The sequence below is a fragment of the Gracilinanus agilis genome, chromosome 1 (genome assembly GCF_016433145.1).
Source record: "Gracilinanus agilis isolate LMUSP501 chromosome 1, AgileGrace, whole genome shotgun sequence".
Lineage (NCBI taxonomy): Eukaryota > Metazoa > Chordata > Mammalia > Didelphimorphia > Didelphidae > Gracilinanus > Gracilinanus agilis.
In genome coordinates, this window is record NC_058130.1 from 128,571,989 (window position 1) to 128,596,888 (window position 24,900).

The 24,900-nt window shown below is 40.4% G+C and overlaps 1 protein-coding gene across 1 annotated transcript; it reads left to right on the forward strand.

Moving 5' to 3' along the window:
* Positions 1-14,995: 14,995 nt before the first annotated feature.
* ATP6V0C (ATPase H+ transporting V0 subunit c) lies at positions 14,996-24,599 on the forward strand. Its single transcript, XM_044657049.1, has 3 exons — positions 14,996-15,241; positions 23,187-23,370; positions 23,756-24,599. Exons 1-3 carry the CDS (start codon positions 15,172-15,174, stop codon positions 23,958-23,960), a joined length of 459 nt encoding a protein of 152 aa, XP_044512984.1. The 5' UTR covers positions 14,996-15,171; the 3' UTR covers positions 23,961-24,599.
* Positions 24,600-24,900: the final 301 nt, after the last annotated feature.

Consider the following 24,900-nt stretch of genomic DNA (forward strand, 5'->3'; position numbering starts at 1 on the left):
TTTTCATCATGAGATCTCTGGAGTTTTCATGGATCATTGTTTTGACCAAAGTAGCTAAGTATCTCCTTCAGCGTATTCTGTCATGTTAGCCAATAGATGTGAGGTGGTACTTCAGAGTTGTTTTAATTTTTATTTCTCTAATTATTAGTAAGTTAGAGTATTTTTCATATGACTATTGATAGCTTTGATTTCTTCTTTTAAAAACTGCCTGTTCATATCCTTAGACCATTTATCATTTGGGGAATGGCTCTAATTTTTTATAAATTTGGCTCAGTTCCCTAAATATTTGAGGAATGAGAATCATTAAAGAAACTTGCTGTTAAATTTTTTTCTCCAGTTTCCTCTTTTCCTTCTAATTTTGCTGCATTGCTTTTGTTGTGTAAAACCTTATAAATTTAATCAAAAGTATCTATTTTACTTCCCATGATGCTCTCTATCCTTTGTTTGGCTATGAACTCTTGCTTTATCCATAGATGCGAGAGGTAATTTTTTTTCCATGTTCCTTTAATTTGCTATGATATTACCCTTTATGTCTAAACCATGTGCCCATTTTGAGCTTATCTTAGTACATGGTGTGAGCTGTTAGTCTATGCCTAATTTCTGCCAGACTATTTTCTAGTTTTCCTAGTATAATTTTTTTTTCAAATTACAAGTCAATAGCTTGGATCTCTGAGTTTATCAAACACTAAGTTACTGTGGTCATTTACTTCTGTATATTGTGTGCTTAATCTGTTCCACTGATCAACCACTGTTTTTTTATTCAGTACCAGATTGTTTTGATAATTATCATTTTTGAGTATAGTTTGAGATCTGGTATTGTTACCTACCTTCCTTCACTTTTTTTCTTCATTTATTCCCTAGATGTTCTTGATCTTTTCTTCCTCTAAATGAATTTTATTATTATTTTTTTCTATTTTTACAAAATAATTCTTTGGAAGTTTGATATGGTAGTGAATAGGTAAATTAATTTAAATAGTTTAGTCCTTTTATTATATTGGCTCAGCCTACCTATAAGTAATTAATATTTCTCCAGTTGTTTAGATCTGTCTTTATTTGTATGAAAAGTCTTTTATAATTGTGTACATATAGTTCTCATGTATATGTCTTGGCAGGTAGACTCCGAAGTATTTTATATAGTTTGCAGTTATTTTGATGGAATTTCTGTTCCTATTTTTTCCCGCTGGGTTTTGTCAGTAATATATAGAAATGCTGATAATTTTTTAAATCCTACAACTTTGATAAAGTTGTTGATTGGTTTGACAAACTTTTTTAATTGACTCTAAACTTTTCTAAGCATATCATCATATCATCTTCAAGCAGTAATAGTTTTGTTCCCTCAGTAAAATTAACATAGGTGTTAAAAGTTAAATCTAGAACTCTCTGTGGTTTCAGGCTTCCACCAGGGGTGCATATCCCCTGTGGATAAGGGGGACTATTGTATAATATTTCATAATAATGTACAATTCACTTTATTATTACTATATTTAATGTTGACAATGTCTTACTGGGTATTTATGAATTAAACTTTATTATATGTATGTATATACAAGAAAATTATGTTATATATGGGGGTAGCAAGTGTTCACTTATATATAAAGTTTCAGCCATCCTTGGTAGGTCCCATAATGCACTCCCTGAGGATATAGGCACCCTACTATACTCCTTTCTATTCTCATTCAATATTCTCTAGAGATTTGTGACATCTAACTTTTCTAAAATTCTATTCATCTCCTTAACTTCACTGCTTATTTTATGGTTAAAGTTATCTAGATATGAGGGTAGTAAATTGAGGTCCCCCATTAGTATAGTTTTACTATTTCCCCTGTAACTCATTTTACTTTTACTTCAAGAAATAAGATACTATGCCATTTGTTGCATATGTACTTGGTATTGATACCACTTCATTTTCTAAAGTATCTTTTAGGGGGCAGTTGTGTAACTCAGTGGATTGAGAGTCAGGCCTAGAGATGGGAGGTCCTGGGTTCAAATCTGGCTTCAGACCCTTCCCAGCCATGTGACCCTGGGCAAGTCACTTGACCCCCATTGCCCATCCTTACCACTCTTCAACCTAAGAGCCAATACACAGAAGTTAAGGGTTTAAAAAACAAAAAACAAATAAAGTATCTTTTAGCAAAATATAGTTTCCCTGAATCTCTCTTTTAATTAGATCTATTTTTTAATTTTGCTTTGTCTGAGATCATAATTGCTCTCCCTGTCTTTTTTTCTTCTGCTGAAGCATAATAGATTCTGTTCCAGCTCCTTATTTTAACTCTGTGTGTGTGTCTTTTGTAAATAACATATTATTGAATTCTGGTTTCTAATCTATTCTGCTATTCACTTCCATTTTATGGTTGAGTTTATCACATTTATGTTAGAACTGCTAACTGTGTATTTCCCTCTATCTTACTCTCTTCTATTTTTCCTTCTCTTTTTTTTACCCAGTCCCCTACTCAATATTTGTTTACCTTTTGATCATTGCCTCCCTTAAGATATCCTCCCCCTTACCACTTGCATCCTTTCTTTTAGTTTCTTTTCCTACTGCTTCCCTACTGGGTAAGATGAATTCCACACCCAGGTGTCTGTGTGTGTGTGTGTGTGTGTGTGTGTGTGTGTGTGTGTGTGTGTGTGTGCTGCTCCCTCTTTCAACCAGTTCAGATGAGTCAGTTTCAAGCTTTGTCCACTCCCCAATTCCATTTTGAAAAATGGAGAGCAGGATGACTGACACTTAGCTGTTTAGAACTTGCAACCAACCTAGCCTGCCATGAGCCAGCAAAGGAAAGGCAGTTACTGAGAGACTATAAAAAGCAGAATTTTGAACAAGAAGCTCTCTCAGTTTGGAGAAGGAGACCATAAAAAGCAGAATTTTGAACAAGAAGCTCTCTCAGTTTGGAGAAGGAGAAGGGTGGAAGGTTGGCTGGGATCTTGGGTAGGTCAAATCAAGCCAGGCTACCTGCATCCAATTCTATTCACTACCACATCCTCAACTGCTGTGTGAAGCCATACTATATATCCTAGTCAATTGATCATCAAGGAAGAAGCAACATCAGTTCCATAAAACAATCTGGTTGCCACGGAGGGGACAAACCTCTCCAGCTGATCATCTCAGACCTGACTACCTTGAATTGATAACACGGGATCATCAGTAGTTTTAGCCAAGCTTTCCTTACACCTCTTCCCTTCAGCCCTGTTTCCCTTCCCTAATTTTGTTGTTATTAAATGTTAAACTTACTTAGGTGGATGTCATCATTGCCCTAAGGATCATTAGTCATATCCTTGGGTACCTGAGAGAAGAGGGATTGCTCAAACTAAAGCTAAGCCGCAGTCACTAGCGTTATCCATCAGCTTTGAAGCCAGAAGAAGCAATCAAAGAAGCTGCGTGATCTAACCCAGCAGCTTCTTATCTGATCACTTATTCCTGGGACACTGTTGTGTTGGAGCTGGGTGTTTAGTTGAGTTACAAATATTCCTAAGGGGTCTTGGTGTTCACTACCACTCCCTGGTGTTCATCTAGGGATTCCCACTCTCACTCAGCTTCAGGCCCTCCTATCATCAGAGGCCTTTGATCCATCTCATTATCAGCACATCAGCACCTATGACAGTATGTGTGTGTGTGTGTGTGTGTGTGTGTGTGTGTGTGTGTGTGTATGTGTGTACTACTCCCTCTTTCAATCAGTTCAGATGATTTAGTTTCAAGCTTTGTTCACTCCCCCAATTCCATTTTCCCGTCCACTCATTCACTGTATGTTTTCATATGAAATAATTTTCTTATTTTTCTTCTTCCTTCCCACTTCTAACACATCCCACTTTCTCACCCTTCAATTCTCTTTTTGAGATTATCCTAACATAATAGATTTGTACACATGCCCTCGGTTTATATAGACTTTTTCTAACTACCTAACAATGATAAGCTTAAGCATTATATGTATCATCTTCCCATATAGGAATGTAAACAGTTTAACCCTATTAAGTCCTTCATAATTTCTCTTTCATGTTTACCTTCTCTTTAGTCTTATGTTTGAATATCAGATTTTCTGTTCAGCTCTGGCATTTTAATCTGGAGTGCTTAGAAATCTTTTGTTTCATTAAGTACACACACACACACACACACACACTACCCATAGGGTTATACTCAATTTTTATGGATAGATTATTCTTGGTTGTAATCCTAGCTTTCTTGCCTTCCAGAATATTCCAAGTCCTCTGTTCCTTTGAAGTTATAGATACTAGAACTTATGTGATTCTGACTGTGGTTCCATAGTATTTGAATTGTTTCTTTTTGACTGCTTGCAGTACTTTCTTCTTGACCTCAAAGTTCTTGAATTTGATAGTCTTGGGAATCTTCATTATGGTATCTTTTTCAGGAGATGATCAGTGAATTCTTTCAATTTGCCCTCTGGTTCTATAGTATCTGGATAATTTTCCTTAATAGTTTCTTGAAATTGCTGTCTAATTTTTTATAATGAGTTTCAGGTAGTCTAATAATTATTATTTTTAAATTTTAAACCCTTATCTTCTGTCTTAGAATCAATACTGTGTATTGGTTCCAAGGTAGAAGAATGGTAAGGGCTAGGCAATGGGGATTAAGTGATTTGCCCAGGGTCACACAGCTAGAAAGTATCTGAGACCAGATCTGAACCTAGGACCTCCTGTCTCTCCCAGTTGCCCCCAGTCCAATAATTCTTAAATTATCTTTCCTCAGGGCAACTAAGTGGCTCAGTGGATAGCCAGGCCTAGAAATGGAAGGTCCTGGGATCAAATGTGGCCTCAGACATATCCTAGCTCTGTGACCCTTAGCAAGATATTTAACCCCAATTGCATAGCCCCTCCTACTCTTCTGCTTTGGAGCCAATACTTAATATGAATTCTAAGATAGCAAGTAAGGATTTTTTTTAAAAATTATCTCTTTGCCATCTTTTCTCATTGTGATATTTCACTTTTCTATTTTTTCAATATTTTTACTTTATTTTATTGTTTCTTGATTTCTCATGGAGTTATTAGCTTCCACTTGACCATTTCTAATTTTTAAAGAGTTATTTTCTTCAGTAAGGTTTTATACTTCTTTTACCAAAACTCTCATCATTTTCTTACATTGCTTTCAATTCTTTTCCTAATTTTTCCTCTGCTGCTCTTACTTGATTTTTTAAAATCTTCTTTTTGGTTTGTTTTTAAAAATGTCACTTTACCTCTTCTGGTAATTCTTGTTGTACCTGTGTCTAATCTGCTTTTCTTCCCCCTTGGAGGCTTTGCAAATGCATGTTTTCAAGTCCTCATCTCCTGACTTTGTGTCTTCCCTGTCACCATAATTTCATTATTTTTTAACCTATTTCTTGACTTTAGACTTGGGCCCTGCTCACCTCTGGAGGAGGAAAGTCTGAGCTTCTATGACTAAACTTGGTAGCCCCTAGGTTTTTAGTGCTTTTAAGAAAATGTGATCCAGGGAGAGTTCTGATCATTAATTTCCTAGTTGTTGCTCTGGTCATAACCCAGATAGGACCTTTACTCCTTGTTACCTGAAGAATGTAATCACTCCTCTCTACCCTGGGAATGCAATCCAGAGCTAGGTAATAGGTGAAGAAGCTGCTAAATGGCATAAAGACTAGAACCTAGAGCTAGCACAAAGATGCCCTATGATATCTTTCTGACCAGGTGTTTAATACCTTCACTACCCTTAAGATTTGTAGTGTTGCCACTGCTGCTGCTGTATCCACTGCCTCCAGAATCCACAGCCCATGCTACTTTTTCCTTGCTTGCTTCCATGTCCGAGTATGCAGTGTTTTTGAGGTTTGGCAAAATTGTGAGTTTCTCTTTGATTGGAAAGATTTATTTGAATGGGTCTTGAAATAAAGCAAATTGTTAATTATTTTGCAACTGTAATTTTGTTTTATGTTAACTTTTGAAGGATGGAACTTGTTTTGGCCAGATTTTGTATGCCAGTATAACTGTGGCCCTATGCTCCCATACCCTAGGCTCAAAGGAACTGGGCCTAATCTTACAGGAAGCCCCAAAAGATCATAATTTCTTTGGCTCAGTGTTGGAAGACCTCTCTTTTCTATCTTTCTAAGCTGTCTTGAGATGAGAAAAGTAAGATATTATAACCTTTTTGGTTATCCAGCTCAAAATTTGTTTTGATACATTTTAAAGAAGTTGTTTAAAAGGTTGGGTTGGGAGAACTCAGTGGAAAAGCTAGATTGCCTTTGTTATCCTATCTCTGGCCTGAGGCCATTTTTAAAGATGAGCTCCCTAATCTCCCCTTCTCTTCATCTCATAGGCTCTTTATTTTAAAATTAAATTATTTTTAATTGACAACAATTTATTTTTTCTCATTCTTGCCCTACCTCCCCACAGGGAAAAGAAAAAGGAAAGCTCTTGTAACAAATATAGCAAAGAAAATAGAGGGTCCCACATGTGTTGTGTGGCCCACCTATGTCAAGTGGGCTGTCCTTGTTCATGGCATGGAAGGTGGTTAGTCTCTGGCCCCTTCTCCCCTCATCAATCTCCAAGAGACACTTTCATTCCAGCCAAAAGGGAAAGTAAGAAATTCGGACTAGGCACCACTCTAGTCATCCCAGAGAGTAGAGGTATTAGACTAGAAATGTTTCTATCTGCTTCCTTAAATATTGTTTATATAGTTTAAATTATTGTATTTCATCTAAATTCTGATCATTTTGTCATTTCTGGGAAAAGAGGACCCTTTTCCCTCCTAATACCAGTTCCACAATGAACATGAATAGTAAATAAAAAAAACTATCTAAATCATAGCAAAGAAAAGATAAGAGAGAGAGAGAGAGAGAGAGACAGAGAGACAGAGAGACAGAGAGACAGAGAGACAGAGAGAGACAGAGAGAGAGAAAGTCCTTGATCATTATCTCGTTATCACTTAGGGGCAAACTCCCTGAAGTCTCTAGAGTAGCAAGCTGGGAATAAGGATATTCCAGCTCCTCTTCATGTCTTCCCAAAGTCTCTTCCTTTAGCAACCCAAAGCTGGAAGCCAAGATCAAACAAAATGAATCAAAGCTTGAGAGTACCCAATGGAGACTGCTGACTGAAAAGTTCCCAAAAGGAAATTGAAGAGTACCCAAAGATATCCCAAAGGCTAGAGCCCCTCACCAATTCCACCCTGCCCCTCATCACAGGATAGGGCATTCATCTCCACCAAGGAGAATGTCCCATGTCAATGAGCCTTGGAACAGGAATTACACAAATATGCATAGTCAAATAAAACCTTCCTACATTGGCCATGTATCAAAATATGTCTAATTCTGTACCTTGATCTTCTTGGTCAGGAGGTAGGCCTTGGTATTCTAGAATTATTTGCTCATTGCACTGATCAGTTCTTAAATCTTTCAAAATTGAGAGAGATCATTTTCATACACACATAAAATAGGATTCTGTCTGAAACTCTGGGTCATACCACTTCTTTTTAAAGCACATAATAAATTTTGCATGTTGTTTTCAAAACTCCGGCTTCTCTGCTTCCTTTGGAACTATTTTCTATTTTCTGCATTATTTAAAATTTTATTTTAAATAAATAAAAGTTAAAAAACTATTATAATGGCTTTGGGGGTTTTTTTCTTTTTTTGTTTTTTCTTGGTATTAACTTTCCCCTACCCTTGACTTCTCATCCCATTGAGAAAACTGAGAAAAAAAAAAAAACAAAAAACAAAACCCTGTAACATATAGGTATGGTTCAAATCTGGCCTCAGACACTTCCCAGCTGTGTGACCCTGGGCAAGTCACTTAACCCCCATTGCCTAGCCCTTACCACTCTTCTGCCTTGGAACCAATACACAGTATTCATTCCAAGTCAGAAGGTAAGGGTTAAAAAAAAAGAATTCATAACAGAAATCTCATGAATTAATAATTTATGAAGTTATCAAATAGGGACAGGCATGCCCAATTCCTTGGGTACCATAAGGAAAGACCACAATTGGAAGCAGAAAGCAGGGTAGCAATCACATTTGAATAACCTCATTGGGGGTAGGATCAAACAACCCAAAGATAAACAGTGAAAAGTGGGACTGCAGAAGCAGACAATCAGGGATGGTGAAGGGAGGCAGGCACTATTAGGAAGAAGGATGGAGAGGGGATAAGTCATTTACCATAATGATTGGAGCAGAGAGCCTCAAGCAACATGGAAGATGGAAGAAAGAGATGGAAGAAAGCTGAGAGATGGGGCAGAAGTTTGAGGTCTCAATTTTATAGTTTTTTTGGGAAACTAAACAACTGACACCTATGCCACCTTGGGGTTAGTTAGCTAACATCCAAATTCTCTCAGAGTTAGTGGTAAAAGTTCAGTCATCATTTCAAAGTTATTGGCACTTTTTTTTTTTTTTTTTGATGTTCTGCTAGTCTGAATTTGTGGAAGACTAGAATTTGCCTGGAATTGACATATCATAGGACCAGAATCTTGACAAACATCTCCTAGGTGGTTTCTCTTGATTTGTCATATGCTACTGGGATATACATTTTGTTTAATACATGATGCAATTTGCAAATTATGCCCCCTTTGATCTTTGGCACAGCTTGTACACGACTTCCAAGCTTTCCTTTGCAATCTTATGCAAAGCTATTGCCCCTTTCTACTGGATACCCATAAAGCTTACTATTTGTCCTTTGTTTCAAAGAGGACCAATGATATCACTGAGTGACTTGAATTGGATTTGTAAAGCAGAGTTGCATATCAGCTTCACTTTCTCTTCCAGTCATCAAAGACCAAAGGTAAGTGATGACCCAAGATGCAGTGGATGACCTTGGCATCCTCAGTGTCTGACCATGCTCTAAGTTCTCCACAGCACTTGCTTCAGTTCCTTTCATGGCTGTTGGAAAAAATTGTTCTCATCTGCCCGTTCTGCCAGAGGAAGTCTTCACATGCTTGGGGTAGGCACCCCTCTAACTCACTGACCCAGTCTGTTACCTTCAACTTGGTTTAGTCTGTCAGTTGAAATGGGTTTACTGGGATGTGGCTGTTGCACATGCTACAGCTTCTTGGAGCCACATAGGTGAGAGCTAAGTGAAAAGTGGACATCAGAGGTAGATGAGCAGGTGTATCCTCCCTAAACACCCTATATACCCCTAACTATGCTGCCTAGAAGGGAATCATAATAAGTTACAATTTTATTATACTCCAGAATCTATTTTTCTTATTTAACTCCTTTGGTATCCATTAAATACATTATGATTCTGAAAGGACATGTTTGTTCTGCCCACTAGAAAATTAGTACTACATCATTATGCAACTCCTTTTGATTACTCAAATAAATTTAATTTTCTAGGTTTTTCTAGACTATTATGTTTGTATTTCAAAGTTCCTACTCAGCATTGATCTTTTCCTTATAAGTGATCAAAGTCCTTTGTTCCATTAAAGATCCATGTTTAACCCCTATAGAATTATACTCACTTTTACAGAATAAGTTATTCATTCTTGGTTATGTATATGTCTTTTGGAATATTTTTATTACAATATTTCTTTCTTGTTTTTAGTAGTTGCCAGGTCCTGTGTGATATTGACAATGGTTCATTAGTGTTTTGTACTGCTTTTTCCTGGATCCATGCAGTATTTTTTCTTTGATGTGGGAGCTCTGGGTTTTTCTGACATTCCTGGGACTTTTCTTTTTGGAAATTTCTTTCAGGAGATGATCAATGGATTAATTCTATCTTTATTTTGTCTTCTCATTCTAATAATTTGAGGGATTTTCATTTATGATTTCTTGAACTATAATGTCCAGGCTCTTAAAAAGTCATGGTTTTCAGGAAGTCTAGTGATTTTTCAATTCTTTCTCCTTGATTCATTCTACAGGTCAAGATTTTTTGTTTGTTCTTATATCAGATCTTACATTTTCTTCTATATTTTTAATCTTTTGGTTTCTGCTATTCTTGCTGTTTCATCAAGTCATGGATTTCTGTTTGTTCTATTCTAGTTTTCAGGAAGTCCATTTCTTGACTAAGGTTTACCATTTTCTATTCTAAGCTACTTATTCTCTTTCCAATTAATGCCCCTGCTGGCTTCCATAACCATGTACTTCTAAGCTCTCACCCTGGGGATTTCCTGAGTGGCCTTCAGCTCTTGCTATCTCAGGACACAGAGCCTTATAGGATACATTCCCTGATCATCTTTGGTCCTGTTATGAGGTAACTCTGCAGTGGAGTCAGCTTACTGGAAGGGGCCCTCTTACTTATAGTCCTCTTGCTTCTGGCTGGCCTCTTGTGCAATTCTGAGATGTAAGAAGTCACTTACTGTAGTTTGTCATTAGATTTCTGCTCTCATTATGTGATCCAATATTTGAACAATAGTGTATGATTGGAGTAGTTATATGGAAGCTGGGTGGTCTGCCTGCATTCATGTTACTTTCTGGGGAGGAAAAAAAAAACACGAATTCATATTAGTTCCCCCAGTTGCTACTCCCTTTCCCTCTAAGGTTATCTTATTTCTTGTATGTTCCTATATATGCACATGTTGTCTCACTGCTTTAGAATGTAAGCTTTTGGGGGGCAGGAACTGCTTTGTATCATTAACACAGCATAGTTGCCTGGAACATAGTAATCCTTTAATAAATACTCGTTAATAATTGCTTGACTCTCTGTTGTAGTCAAACTAGCTGTACTATAAATGTGACATGCTATCTCCTGCCACCATGCATTCCTACAAGCTGACCCGCCTCCTCCACCCCATGCCTTTAACATATAGTCCTTTACCTCTCTTTCAGAGTCCTTATCTTCCTGCAAGGCTCAGCTCAGATTAGACTTTCTTTTGACTCTCCTTAGTTATTAATGATTTTCTCCACCTCAAATAACCTTGTATTCATAATAATTTACATTTATAAGGCTTTAACGATTGTAAAATACTTTATAATTTCTCATTTGATTCTCACAACCATGAGGTGTATTAGAGATATCAGTCCCTTTTTCTATATTCTTCTTTCCATCATACCTTCTTACCTTAGGGGTCCCTCAAGACTCTGTTCTAGGTTCTGTATAGTCTAGAACATTCTACTTCACTTAGTGGATTAAATTACCATCTCTATGCTGATGATTCTCAAATCTATTTATCCTACCCCAAATTCTCTATTGACCTCTAGTCTCCCATCTCCAAATGCCCTTCAGACATCTTGAACTGGATATCCAATAGACATCTTAAACTCAATATGACCAAAACTGAAGCTAACCATTGGGAATAGACCCTACATCCTCTAGGGCCATAAACTCCAAAACCTCCATTTGATAAGGGGACTCAATTCAAAACATTTCATTTCTTACCTGGTTATTTTACTTGGGATTTCTCTGAGTTTTCTACCGTGCCCCCATGGCAGTTTCTCAATTAGATTATAAATGCCTTGAGGGCAGACTCTTAATTTTTTTGCATTTGTATATCCCATGCCTGGCATATAGTAGGCATTTAATGTTTACTGATTGATCTCATTGTCTTTTCCCTTAAATCCTCTCTGCCTACCTGTCCTATGACTGTAAATGGCAAAACTATCCTTATAATCTCTCAAACTTGAAACCTAAAAGTTGTGCTGGATTCCTCATTCTCTCTCACCATTCCCCCCCACTCTTGATATTTCTAATCTGTTGCCAAAGCCTGTGGATTTCACCTTAACAACATCTCTTACACATACTGCTTTCTCTCTGGCACTGCCACCACTCTAGGGCTGGCTCTCATCACCTCATACCTGGACTGCTGGAATAAGCCTGCTGGTGGATCTACCTACCTTAAGTCTCTCCCCTCTCCAATCCATCCTCTCCCTTCGGCCACTAAAGTGATTTTCCTAAAGTGCAGGTCCAATCATGTCATCTTCTTTCTCAATAAATTCCAGTGGCTCCCTCTCACTTCCAGGATCAAATACAAAATGTCCTGTCTGGTATTCAAACCCCTTCATAACCTAGTCCCTTACCACCTTTTCAATCTTCTTACTCTGCAACAAGTATTCTTTGATCCAGTGACACAGGCCTCCTGGCTCTTCCACAAACAAGACACTCCCTCAGCTCTAGGCACTTTCTTTAGTTGTCCCCACCTGGAATGCTCTCCCTCTTCATATCTGGTTTCCCTGGCTTTCTTCAAGTCCCAATTAAAAGTCTTTCCCAACTTCTCTTAACTCTAATGCCTTCCTTCTTTTAATTATTTCTTATTTATCCTGTATATAGCTTGTTTAGACATGGTTGTTTGCTTGTTGCTTGTTGTCTTAGATTAGATTGTGTGTTCCTTGAAGGCAGGATTTGTCCTTGACATTTTTTGTGCCTGGCACATAGTAGGTGCTTAATAAATGTTTATTAACTGAATTTCAGAAAACCGACTACAAGAGGCTAAATTACTTGCTTGGGGCCTTCAGAAGTATTAAGTTTTTACTCCTTTCCTTAGATCATACCATCTTGGAAGAACTAAAAATTTAAATTTCCAGAACTAGTTCTGAAAACAGCTACACAAAGACCCTGAAGCTTGAGACAGTGCCCTATCTACCACAGAAATACAGCCCAACTTTAACAGTTTAAGTTAAAAGTCAAGAAAAAGACTGGAAAAAACGAGCAATTTGGGACTAAAAAATTTTATGTTAAAAATTGCTTTTACATGTAATTGGGAAAAAACTAAAATATTCTAAAAAATGTTTTTTAAATAAGAATTTGAAGTCATGTTTTATTGATTCCAAACAAGTATTCTACATGTTGTATTCCACTCTCATCTCTCTCTCTCTCTCTCTCTCTCTCTCTCTCTCTCTCTCTCTCTCTCTCTCTCACACACACACACACACACACACACACACACACACACACACACACAAAGACTATAAACTCCTTGAAAGCAGTCTGCTTTTGCTATCTTCCCATCCTAATCCTGTAGCACAGTGTCTTTTGTATGGCACAGATGCATAACAAATGAATGTTTATTGGATTGCATTAACTTTAAGAGGTGAAAAAGACAAATGACAGGTAATGACAGAGGAAAAGACTTAGAAGTGACAGAAGGAATAGATTTAGTAGAAGTGAGTGGAACAAAGAATATAGATGGGGGTGGTTGGGAAGGAATAAAAAGTAGTTTTCACTGATGAAGAATACTAGGGTATCCTCAGGAAATTCACATTCCTATTAATGTCATAAAGTGGAAGGATTAGAAGAAGAGATTGGTAATGAAGAATTTACAAATAGAGATTCCTGAGAGTTTAATTGAAAAGACTAGAAATCCTGGCACAACTGATATACAAAAGATAAGACTTGACACTAGCATGGGATGATTGGAATTGGGGAACCAGAAATTTAGGAGGTAGACAGGAAGGTTTAAGTTAGCCTTAGGTGAGTGGTTAAGCCATTGAAGTATTTTACAGATTGAAAGAACTCTGGACCTGGAGTAAAAGGACTTGGTTTCAAATTCTGGATCTGCTACTAACTACATGCATATCTGGACACAAGTTCTCTGGCCCTCTTCTGTAAAATGAGGATATTGAACTAAATCACCTGTGAAGTCTATTTTCAATCTAAATTTATGATCCTATGATTCCATAGGATCAGTGTTATGTCTCCCCTCCCCACATATACCTATATAAGGCAAATGTGCTCTCCTTACCACTCCAACCCCCAATATCCTTAATAATCTTGCTAGAGCCTGTCCTGTGATTCAGCCTGTAACCCGTGATTTCTCACTAGAAAGAAGGAAGTGGCCCCAATGGAGGATGAGGGGAAGTCATTGAGACTTTCCCCTCCTCCTCACGTACAGCAGCTCAAAGTAATGAAAAGCCTTTTGTCAGCAATTTGAGATCCCAAAAGAAGACACATAAAGAGAAAAACCAAGGGAGAAAGGAAACAGATCAGAATTGAACCAAGAAGCTCTGACTCCTCAAAGCTATCTTCTCAGTTAACTGGTCAGTGGGGCCAGATTCCAAGTCTGACAATGATATTTGTACTACTCCTTGTGTCCTTTTGGGAAGAATGCTTAAGAAACCTTAAAAAGGCATAGGAGTATAAACTTAACGCTTATTACTAATTTACCCATTGAATCAAGGGGGAGAAGGGGATGGACAGGTTGGATCTACCTAGGGAAGATCAGGTTGAAGCTACCCTTCTGGACACGCCTCCTGAATTGGGAAGTTCCCCTACCAGCCTCCAAGTGGAACTTCCCTTCTTTGCATGACCTTGGACAGGCCTTGACCTAGCCACAGCTAAATTTCTCCATCTGGGAAATGGGGATGTTGCCCGATTTAAAGGTCTCAAATGCCGAATCCTAGGATCTCGAGTTTTAGGGTAGACTGACCCCTGACCTCGAGACACTCACCCTGCCCCAGAGCTCTACCTTTCCCCTCCACTAACCATCACCCACATCATTGCACCTATAGTGGCCATAGAGATGACTCCTCTCCCCACCCTAAGGTTTTCGGGGGCTGGGAGGCTGTAAATGGGTGGATCTCCGAAAGGGGCGGGATGAGGATAAGATGGGCGGAGGTCTGACTAGAGGGAAGAGAGTAGGCCAGGGCGGGGGTCCACAGGGTAAGATAGATGGTGAGTTAATTCAAAGACACAAGCTTCCTGCACCCTGAGGAAACCGCAGCCAGCGCTCCACGGAAAGGAACCAGGAGTTCGGATCTCCAGGGAAAGGAAAACGACACTCCCAAGGCCTAGGGGGCGGGGAAGCTGAGCCCCGCAGAGGAGGCCGAGCCCAAACCAAAGGCATGCCCCTTATGCTAATAAAAGCGAATCCTGCGGCTGAGGGCGGGGCCGAGGAGCCAGCCTCCGGAGTCAGGTGGTCGGACAGGTACATTAAGCCTGAAGCTAAAGGGGGGACAGATAGCGTCCCATGCTGCGCTGACGGAAGTACAAACGAAGACCAGCTAGAAATATTTTCCTGTGCCAAAATATCAAAGAATTTGTGATCAAGGTCCGTAGCGACGTTCCTGAGAAGGTCAAATGTGATGTAGGTTGGCCAGCCCCGCCCGTCTAACCCCTCCTACTGGCGCCGAATGGTGCGAACCAGGGGCGGGACCTTCAGATCATGTGACGCCACTGCGGCCGCCATTTTGTTCTGCGGTGGTGATATTTAGATCGCATCGCGGAGCTGAGCCGGTGTCTTCCGAGTTCACGCCGTCCCACCCGTCTACCCACCCTTCAGTCCTTTACCCGCTACCCAGCCCCGTGCCCTTGCCTCTCTCCCCTCGTCCCGTCCACCTTCCGGCCTATCGACCCCGCGCAGACATGTCCGAGGCTCCCGAATACGCGTCCTTCTTCGCCATCATGGGCGCCTCGGCCGCCATGGTCTTCAGCGGTGAGAAGGGAAGGGTAGGGGCGATAACACAGTCTCCGGGGGTCCCAGACCTCTGCATCCGGGGCTCGGGCCTGGTGACGTAACAGGCTGACGACAGTTCTAGCAGGAGGGGGTATTCTCCCCCTCCGCCTGCGATGTCATGTGACTGCGGGGAGGGCTTTTTTTTTTCCTCCTATTTTGGGGGTGGGGGGCGGCGGCTTTGTGGTAGGCACTTTGACCTGGGAAAAGGGAGGCTTGGAAGGGCACCTAGCTGTCGGTGGATGCACGATCTGGAGTGTCTTCCCCCGCACTGTGCTGGGCGGCTGCTGCTTCTCCCTCCCCCCACCCGCGCTTCTGCGGACTCCCGCAGGTTTGAGGTGGGGAGGGGCGAGATCAACGTTTTGCGAAGCTGCCATCTTAGCTCCTGGAGATGCCGGGATGCTGGGCCCTGCCTTTTCCAGAGTGGTGCTGTGGGCGACCTCGTTAAAAAGGCCTTCTGGGCCACAGCCTCCTAGAGCCTAGCCCTGGAAAAGGGAGCATGGGTTCCCGACTGGTGAAACAGGTTGGAGGGCAGGCAACTAACTCACTTACAGATGCCCCCACCCTGTTGGAATAAGATTAGAAGCTTTTTTTTGGTCCATAGAAGATCATTTATCATTCTATCCATTTCTCTCCTTGCCTCTGAAATGCTGGCATTCCATCCAAAGGGCACCCTGTGTAGGTCTCAGTTAAGTATTACCATTTGGTGTTTTGGAGGTTTGTCCTGACTACCATAAGCTGTTGGCCCATTGCAGTGGTTTGGAACTTTTAGGAAGGCTTGGGTTTCTTTTGGAGCTGTGGAAGGCACAGTAAAGGTATCATTCTATTGTGTTCCCAAGGCTCTGACCATAAACCTTCCACTGCTTGGAACAGTTCTCATTGCTGGCAGCCTCTTGTCTTCCAAGTTGCATGAATTGGGATACCTTTTTCTTCCTTGTAGCTTCATGTTCCTTTTTTTTACTAGGAGAATATTGTACGTTTTATTTGGCTTTCCATCCCCTTACTCTTTGAATTGACCTAATCACTCCATAGTTAACCAGTGATTTAGTTGTCAAATTCTCAGCCCTGTGACACTGTTCTTTCCTTGTCTGGCTGCTTCTTTCTTCTCCTTTGCTGGATCATTATCCATGTCTGAGACCCTATTTTCTCCTTAAACTCTGTGTTCTCATCAGCACCCAAATCTATATATCTAGCTTTCCTATCTCCTGAACACCAGCAGCCTATCATACATCTCTAGCTGGATGCCTTACAGGCATATATCTCAATCTCAGCATGTCCAAAGCAACTCATTATTTCCCCCTAAGCACTCTTTTTACTTCCCTGTTTCTATTTTGACACATGCCCACCATCTTTCCAGGCACTCTCAATTCTTCCCACTTATCAAGAAGCTATGGTGACTCCCTCTTCCCCATAATCAAACTTCTTTTGCTTTTAAAATCCTTCAAAATATGGCTCAAGATTTATTATAACCCTCCTTCATACACTGGTACACAGAACTAGTCTACTTGCTATTCTTATGCATTTAATTCCCCATCTTTACATATATACAGGTTTCCCTTTCATTTCTGCCTGAGTATAGGCTTCTTTTTTCCTTTTCCCTATGTATGTTTGTTTTTTTTTTTGCCTTCTTTGTATATGTTTTCTTCAGATAGAACATAAATTCCAACAGGGTAGGGACTGTTCTCTGTTTAAGTTTTTGTCTGTATTCCCCAGAACCTAATACATGGGAGTTACTTAAATACTTGCTGTCTTGAATTAGTAAGAATAGTCATCCTGAGATCAGCAAGGCCTAAGAACTGGAGCAAGGCCTAAGAACTGGAATGAAGATAGGAATCCTGAGTGTCCCTTTACTTCAGATGTATATGGGAAAAATTTGACCTTTCACTTTCTTTAAAAACTAATCCTTTTAGTTTCCTGAGAGATGAGCCTCTTGCTCTACAAAGGTTACTTTGCCTTAGGGAATCCAGATGAATGGATGACTGTCTGAAGTCCCCAATCTTTAAGACTTGTGGCTTCAAATTCCTTAAAAATTTATACGTACATAGGGAATACAAAAAAAAATCATCATTCATTGAGTACGGTTCCTGGCACAGTAATAACCCAAACCTTTGGGATACAAAGAAAAGCAAGACTCCTTTTTCAAGGAGCTCACAGTAGTAGCTAACATTTATAAACCTCATTGTGTGCCCAGTACTGCTAAGCACTTAATTTCATCTGTTCACAACTATTCTGGGAGGTAGGTGCTATTATTTATCCTCATTTTGCACATGAGGAAATTGAGACAGATAGAGGTTAAGTGACTTGCCCAAGGTCACACTGCAAGATCCAGTGTGCTGCGTACACCTAACTGTCTCATGTCTACTGGGGGAGACACCATGCAAACCACTGTGTTTAGACAAGCTATAACTAGGAAATAGAAGTCAGTAAAATTAAAAGAATGGGAAAGACTTCCTGTAGAAGGTGGGATTTTAGTTAGGACTTATAGGAAGGCAAGGCATCTAAGAGGCTATGATGCAAAGGGAGAATTCTTCAGGCAGGCGTGGGCAGCCAGTAAGAATGTGATAGATTGGAGCGTCTTGTTCATGGAACAGCAAGGTGGCCAGTATCGCTGGATTTAAAAGTATCGAGGCAGGAATGGCACTAGGTTATGTGGAGGACCAGACAAGATTTTAGTTTTTATCCTGGAGATGATAAGCCACTTAGCAATGTTATATGGCATTGGTCAAAAAGGAGGGGGGTGCAGCATAGTTTCAGGTCTCACCCTATTCTTTATTTTTGAAGGCTAACAAACTTAGAGTTTCTCTTGAAAATGCTAGAGAGAACTAGGTCACTTAGTTGGTGACATATTTGAACTCTTTGGAAGTCAAGCATGGTCTCTTCTCCATACCAACCCTTTGAAGACCAAATGTTATACTGACAGGTCTGATTTTGAGCAAAGGGGAAGGGCAGGAATAATGACTTCAGAGGTAACTATTTGCAGTATGGCATATATGGGAGAAAGAGTTCAAATTAATAGGAGGATGAAGAATTTAGTAAAGAAACTGATTCCTAGTCAGCAGCCCCCTTAGACCGGTTTTGCCTGGTCTTGCCCTCATCTGCTGGGTTTGGTTTTTTTGCTTCAGTGACCAAGCCCTCTCTTACCTTGCTTTAGTGGCTGAGTTCAAATGTGTTTATAGGTATGTGAAGGGTTTGAACACCAAATATTATCTGCTGACAGTAAATACCTCATCAGTGGAAATTTGGACTGAGCCAGTCACAAACTCTTGAGGGTCTCTTGTAGCCCTCCTATATACTGACTCATGCTCTGTTCACCCTATTTGCTGGTTTCTTGTCCAGGTTTCCCTCAGTGATGTCTCAGTGTCAAATGCTACTGAGTAGTCATTTCTTCCTTATCACATGGGGAAAAGACATAGGATTTAATTTGTAGCAAAAGCCTTAGGAAATTCTACTTCCCCATTCTCTGCAGAATCTTAGAAGCCATGTCTGTTATTTCCAAATCAAATATATCCATATCTTTCATTAACTCTGCTAGCTAATTTGAAATAATAGCATTAAATACATTGGCTACTCTTTTTTTTTTAAAAACCCTTAACCTTCTATCTTAGTCTCAATTTTAAGACAGTGTGATGAGGGCTAGGTAGGCAATCAGGGGAAGTGTCTAATGTAGGGGGGTGAGTATTGATGGTAGATAGGTGGGTATCTAGACTCCCTGACACTGAAATCCAGACTTTATCCCAGATCCTCCTAACTCCAGGCCTGACAATCTATCACACTATCCTACTTATCTGCCTCTATTGGCTACTCTGAATAGTTACTGATAGCAATTGTATGTTACTTTCTAGCAGATGTATCTCAGCTTCTGACAAACCTGAGCCACTGGTTAGAAATGTTTGCCACCACAGAAGCAGTGGATTGCTCCAACTCCACCCTTTGTCTTTAGCAATATCTCTAAGGGTGGTGACTGAACAACCTATGTTCCTCAACTTCTTCCTCTTGGTTTTTGGCTGCTCAATCCTTGCCCATCCTCCATTTTATGCTTGTTCCACTACCTTCTCTGGTCTGGCCTAATCTCATGGAATGAAGTTTCTGGTACTGTTTGTTCACCCTCACTTTTTCAATTCTTAGTTGGCTATTGGGGACTTGTGCATAGATTAGGAGGTGTTGTTCTTGTGGAGTTCCAACTTTACATAATCTGTTCATATAGAGAGCATTTATTAAAAATAAATGCCAGTACCAGGCTCTGAAGGTCTTAACAAAGAGTAATCTTTGCCCTCAAGGAGTTTACATTCTATTGGGGGTGGGATAGGAGGGAGCATGTGTATAGAAGAAGGTAAATACTAACATAAAGAAAATAATTGAGGGGTGCTTACTGCAAAATTTCCCCCATATTTCTTAGAGCACCTTCAGTTTATTTCAGCACTGATTCTTTTGGTATACAATTACATACATGTAGGTATCCCCATTGTTACTGTTTTAAACAATTATAAAACCTTTTTAGTCTCTTTTAATCTAGCAACTATTTAATTTACCAGATTTTTGGGGACATTTCGTCTCTTCCATGCTTACTCCTTTAAAACCCTTTCATTGTGATTTCTACCTCTACCATATTACTGAAACTTCTTCCCAAGGTCATCAATGGCTGCCCTCTTGCCAAATCCTCTGACATTTTTTTTCCTTCTTTTTGCATTTACCTTGACTTCTTTGTAACATTTAATACTAACCACTTCCTTGAAACAATACTACTTTATCATCCAGTTCCCCTGGTTCTCTAACCTCTCTGTTTTTTCTTTTGCTGGATCCTCTGTCTGCCTCAACAATTGACCATTCCATTCAAGGCTTTGTCCAATGGCTTTCCCTTGGAGAGCTCAAATTTTCATGTGGTTACATGTGGTTTAGCTCCTAAGCAGATGACTTTTTTAAAAACCCTTACCTTCCATCTTAGAATCGATAAGTGAATATCAGTTTCCAAGGTAGAAGAGTGGTAAGGGCCAGGCAATGGGGGTTAAGTGACTTGTCCAGGGTCACAACTAGGAAGTGCCTCTGGTCCGATTTAAACCCAGGACCTCCCATCTCCAGGCTTACCTCTACCCACTAAGCTAGATAACTGCCCCCTTAAGCAGGTGACTTCAAATCTGTGTCTGTAGCCCTAATATGATCCTTAGCTGTATATCTTGTTACTTATGGGATATTTCCTTTTTTGCCTGAAGCCAAACCGATTGTTTCCCTAAACTTTAGTCTAACATTTTCAGTTTTGACAATACCATTTTCTCAATAGCCATTCTTCCTAGACTGGAAATTTTAAAGTTGTTTTTAAATCTTCATTCCTTCTTTCAGAATACCTGACTAGGTTCTCATCACCTTAATTCTGGACTATTCACAACTGTTTTAAAAAACCTTTACCTTCTGTCTTAGAATCAAAACTGTGTATTGGTTCTAAGATATATGAGTGGTAAGGGCTAGACAATGGGGGTTAAGTGATTTGCCCAGGATCACACAGCTAGGAAGTGTCTGAGGCCAGATTTGAACCAAGGATCTCCCATCTCTAGGCCTGGCTCTCAATCCACTAAGCCACCTAGGTGTTTCCTATTCACAAGGAGCATCACTGATCTTTTTTGTTGCTACCACAGGAGTTCAAACCCATAAGCCTAACAATCAAGGCCTTAGCTTTATTCGACAACTATATTGCTTCACCCTCAAATCTCATTCAACACGGAACATATCAAACAAAGCCAAATTCTTTTCTAACTTAAACATGCCACATATGTACTGCTATGAGAACCTTTGCTTGTGTTTTCTTCTCTACCTCCTCTGCCTGATTCTGGTAAGGACAAACATTAACCTAATCATTCACTCAGAATCCTCAAAGCTAAGAGGGAAAGGTGTCTTCTGAGGTATCGCTATATATATAGAAAAAGGATTCAACTAGATGATTTGCAAAGGACCTCATTTGAGATCCTGTTACTGTCATCCTCTAGACTGGACTTCAATTCCCTCATGTGCAAAAAAGTTGAACATAAATTCTTAGTATGTGGATTTGAGGGATCTGGAAAGCTTTCTTAATAAAGATGGAATTTGAGCCAGTCTTTGTCCTGGTAAAGTGCAGCAATGCAAGAAGGAAATATTGCAAACTAACAGTATGAAGGCACAGAACCATGAATGTACTTAGCATTTTAAGAAGTAGAAGGCACTGGTAATATCTTGGCCTTGGCACTGGAGAACTGTCAAAGATATTTTTAATAGAGGGGTTCAAGGATGAAAGCTATCTATTAGGAAAGATTAATCAAGCAGCCCGTGAAGAATAGATTCATAGTAGAGAGACTAATGATAAATTAAAGTTGTATAGGGCTTTGCAGTATTCTTCAGTATCTCTCTCACTTGACCAGAGGCAGAACAGCCAGTTAGAAATTAAACACTATGGTAAACAGAAGGGCAAGTACTTTCCTTGAATCTAAATTCTTGGCAAAAATCTTATATATTAAGTACTCAATACTTTAAAAATCTAGATGCTGGTCTTTAGTCCACAGATCTTTCCAGAGTTCTAGGTATTTTCTGCTACTTGTCCTTCATTGAGTTAACTTGTTAACTTGGAAGTAATAACCCTAAGATTAAAAGCTGCTTTGAATGAGACATTTGATTTAGAAGGTGTGGGTGCAATTTATTTTATTTTCCCTGTAAGTATTCTTTTGGTATCTTTTCTGTATCTGCCCATAGATCTTCTCTATTGTCTACATTTCTTGACCTTTGGAAGTCATCTACCTACCACCCAGTTTATCTCAAATTCCTGAATACTCTGCTTTCCTCTAGACCTTTTTTTTTTCTTTTTTTTTTTTTTTGGTCCAACCCCTTGAAATCTGTCTTGTAGGTTCACTGTTCTATAGACATTTTTTTCTCCAAGGTCACCTATCACTTATCAGCAAGCTAGTAGCTTTTTCTAGTCTGAAATGTCTGACTTTGTTAGCCAACTTCTCCTGGATAATCTCCCCTTGGCTCCCATGATAAAACACTTTTTTGGGATATGTTGAACTACTAGGACTTTCAAGGTGAGAGATGAGATGTCAGAAAGCTTTGGGGGCTGAAACATGCAGAGGAGGAGGCTCACCAGGTGGATTGGTGCTGCATGATGGATGATACTACCATCCATATCTGTACTTCTGGGCAGAAAGAGTCTCCCTTACTCGCTCTCAAATGAATAAAAACTCATACTGGAAGTAACTGTTTAAGGTAGTATACCTTTAAAATTAAGACTTTAGATTGCTTCTCCTTGACAAGCACATTACCCCTTGGATAAGCTAATCAATCATTTTGCTCTTAACCTGTCTCATTAGCTCCTCCTGGGTATCAAGCCTTGAATCCCAAAGGTGTAAATCTTCAAATGAGGTTGTATTAACCTTTCAAGTGTTGTCTACAGGCCTGCCTCTAAGGAGGTTTCTGGCTTACCATCTTTTTTTCCCCATTTCCTATCCCCCAGGCCTGTTTTCCTTTTTTTTAAAACCGTTACCTTCCATCTTGGAGTCATTACTGTGTATTGGCTCCTAGATAGAAGAATGGTAAGGGCTAGACAATGGGGGTTAAGTGACTTGCCCAGGGTCACACAGCTAGGAAGTATCTGGGGCCAGATTTGAACCCAGGATCTCCCATCTCCAGACCTGGCTCTCAATCCACTGAGCCACCCAGCTGCCTCGCCCCCCCACCCCCAGTGCTTTGTGTTTTCATTTCTTTTGGCTTCCCTAAGACTTAGCTTTCACAGGGCCATTCCCACTCCTCGATGCTAGGGCTTTCCCTGAGATTAATCACCTACATTGTATCTCGTGCAGATTCTCCCCCCCCCCCCCACATTGGCCTCCCCTATGCGAATTTTTGAGTCCTTTGAGGGTAGGGACAGACTTTATACATGCTTGTTGACTAACTGCTACTCTCTCTTTCTCAGCTCTTGGTGCAGCTTATGGCACAGCAAAAAGTGGCACTGGTATTGCAGCCATGTCAGTCATGCGACCTGAGCTGATCATGAAGTCAATCATTCCTGTCGTCATGGCTGGTATCATCGCTATTTATGGTCTGGTGGTGGCTGTCCTCATTGCCAATGCTGTGACGCCAGCAATCACCCTATTCAAGTGAGTTTGGGTCCTGTTCCTTCTCCTCCCCTCTTCCCATCCCCCTCTCCCAGCCCAAACTCAGGTCACAAAGGAAACTCTAGTGAATAATTTAGTTGGTACCTATCTGCTTAGCACCCATACCTCTTCAGTAACAAGATCCTTCTCCTCTCCTTGCTCCTTTCCTGCTTGTACACATTTACTCTTCTGGCTGCTGACCCTATTCATTCATTCAACAATTATTAACTAAGCAGGGTGACTTGGGGAATTTTCTTAGGGGGGACTAGTGGAAGGAGGGAGGAACTTAGGTCTGCATTCCCCGACCCCTACCCTCCACTTACCCTCCCACCCCATGTGAGCAGCTAATCCATTTGAGGCCTTGACTTCTCACTTTTTACCCCTATAGGAGCTTCCTTCAGCTGGGAGCAGGCCTCAGCGTGGGCCTGAGCGGGCTGGCAGCTGGCTTTGCCATTGGCATTGTAGGTGATGCTGGTGTTCGGGGGACAGCGCAGCAGCCCCGACTATTTGTGGGAATGATCCTGATCCTGATCTTCGCTGAGGTGCTTGGCCTGTACGGCCTGATTGTGGCCCTCATTCTCTCTACAAAGTAGACCCTCTTCTCTTCTCAGTGTCTCCCCTCACCTCCCCTTTACTCCTGCAGCCACAGAGTATGATGTAAAGACCTGTCTTGAACCACCCCATCCCTCCTGATTTGCTCCAGAACAAATGGCCTGACACTTGGTGCAGTTGTCCAGTCGGTAGTTGGTCTTGTAAATGCGCAATGTCTTAGTGACTCTTCTGTGTCGCTCTGCCCCGATTGGGTGGCCCCTGAACTGGTCCTGGTTGGGGCTGAGACCTCCTGGGGCCAGCCCGGGTGGCTGTGCAATCTCCCTACTCATTTGCAGTTAGTACTCTGTGTATAAAGATGAATTAGAATTGTCATTTTTCTCTTCACTGGATGTTTATTTATAAAGATTTGACATGTTCATAACGTTTATGGAGCAAGAATTTTCAATTTCCCATGCTATATATTAATCTTAAATATAGGTAGATTATTGCACTGTGGGGTTAAATGTCAAGTGCTGAGAATTCCTTGGATGTGATCGTTTGAAATTTGAGATCGCTGTAGTGTCCTGGTATTAGTAAGAATTGTATGATTTGGGAACATGTTGAACATGTGTTTCCAGTGGTGCTGTATGGCACTGGGCCAGGGCTCACAGTGATTGTTTCCAAATAAAAATCTGACTGGAGGGGCTGGTGTGGTGTGTCGATCTGTGAATGGGTGGGCAGCCTTTACTACAGAGTTTTTCATCATTTTCTGTATCATGGACCCCATAAATGCATAAATTACAAAGGAAAACAAGTCTTTTGAGATAAACATCAATATGAAAGTTCCAACTCCGGAGTATCTACGGAAAAGAATGGAAATGGATGGGTAGTAAACCCCTACAGGTTGTGTTTAGCACATGAAAAGACGAGGCTACTGGGAGAAAAGGAGTGTCTCGCTGTAACCGGATCAGCAGACCTTAGAACCTTAAGCTTTTTAAAGTA

Bases quoted from the DNA above. Each gene is read 5' to 3' on its own strand.
- ATP6V0C (XM_044657049.1), top strand. From the start codon at position 15,172: ATGTCCGAGGCTCCCGAATACGCGTCCTTCTTCGCCATCATGGGCGCC. The intron at 15,242-23,186 runs GTGAGAAGGGAA...TCTCTTTCTCAG, and splicing joins GGCCGCCATGGTCTTCAGCG to CTCTTGGTGCAGCTTATGGC. The intron at 23,371-23,755 runs GTGAGTTTGGGT...TTACCCCTATAG, and splicing joins CCAGCAATCACCCTATTCAA to GAGCTTCCTTCAGCTGGGAG.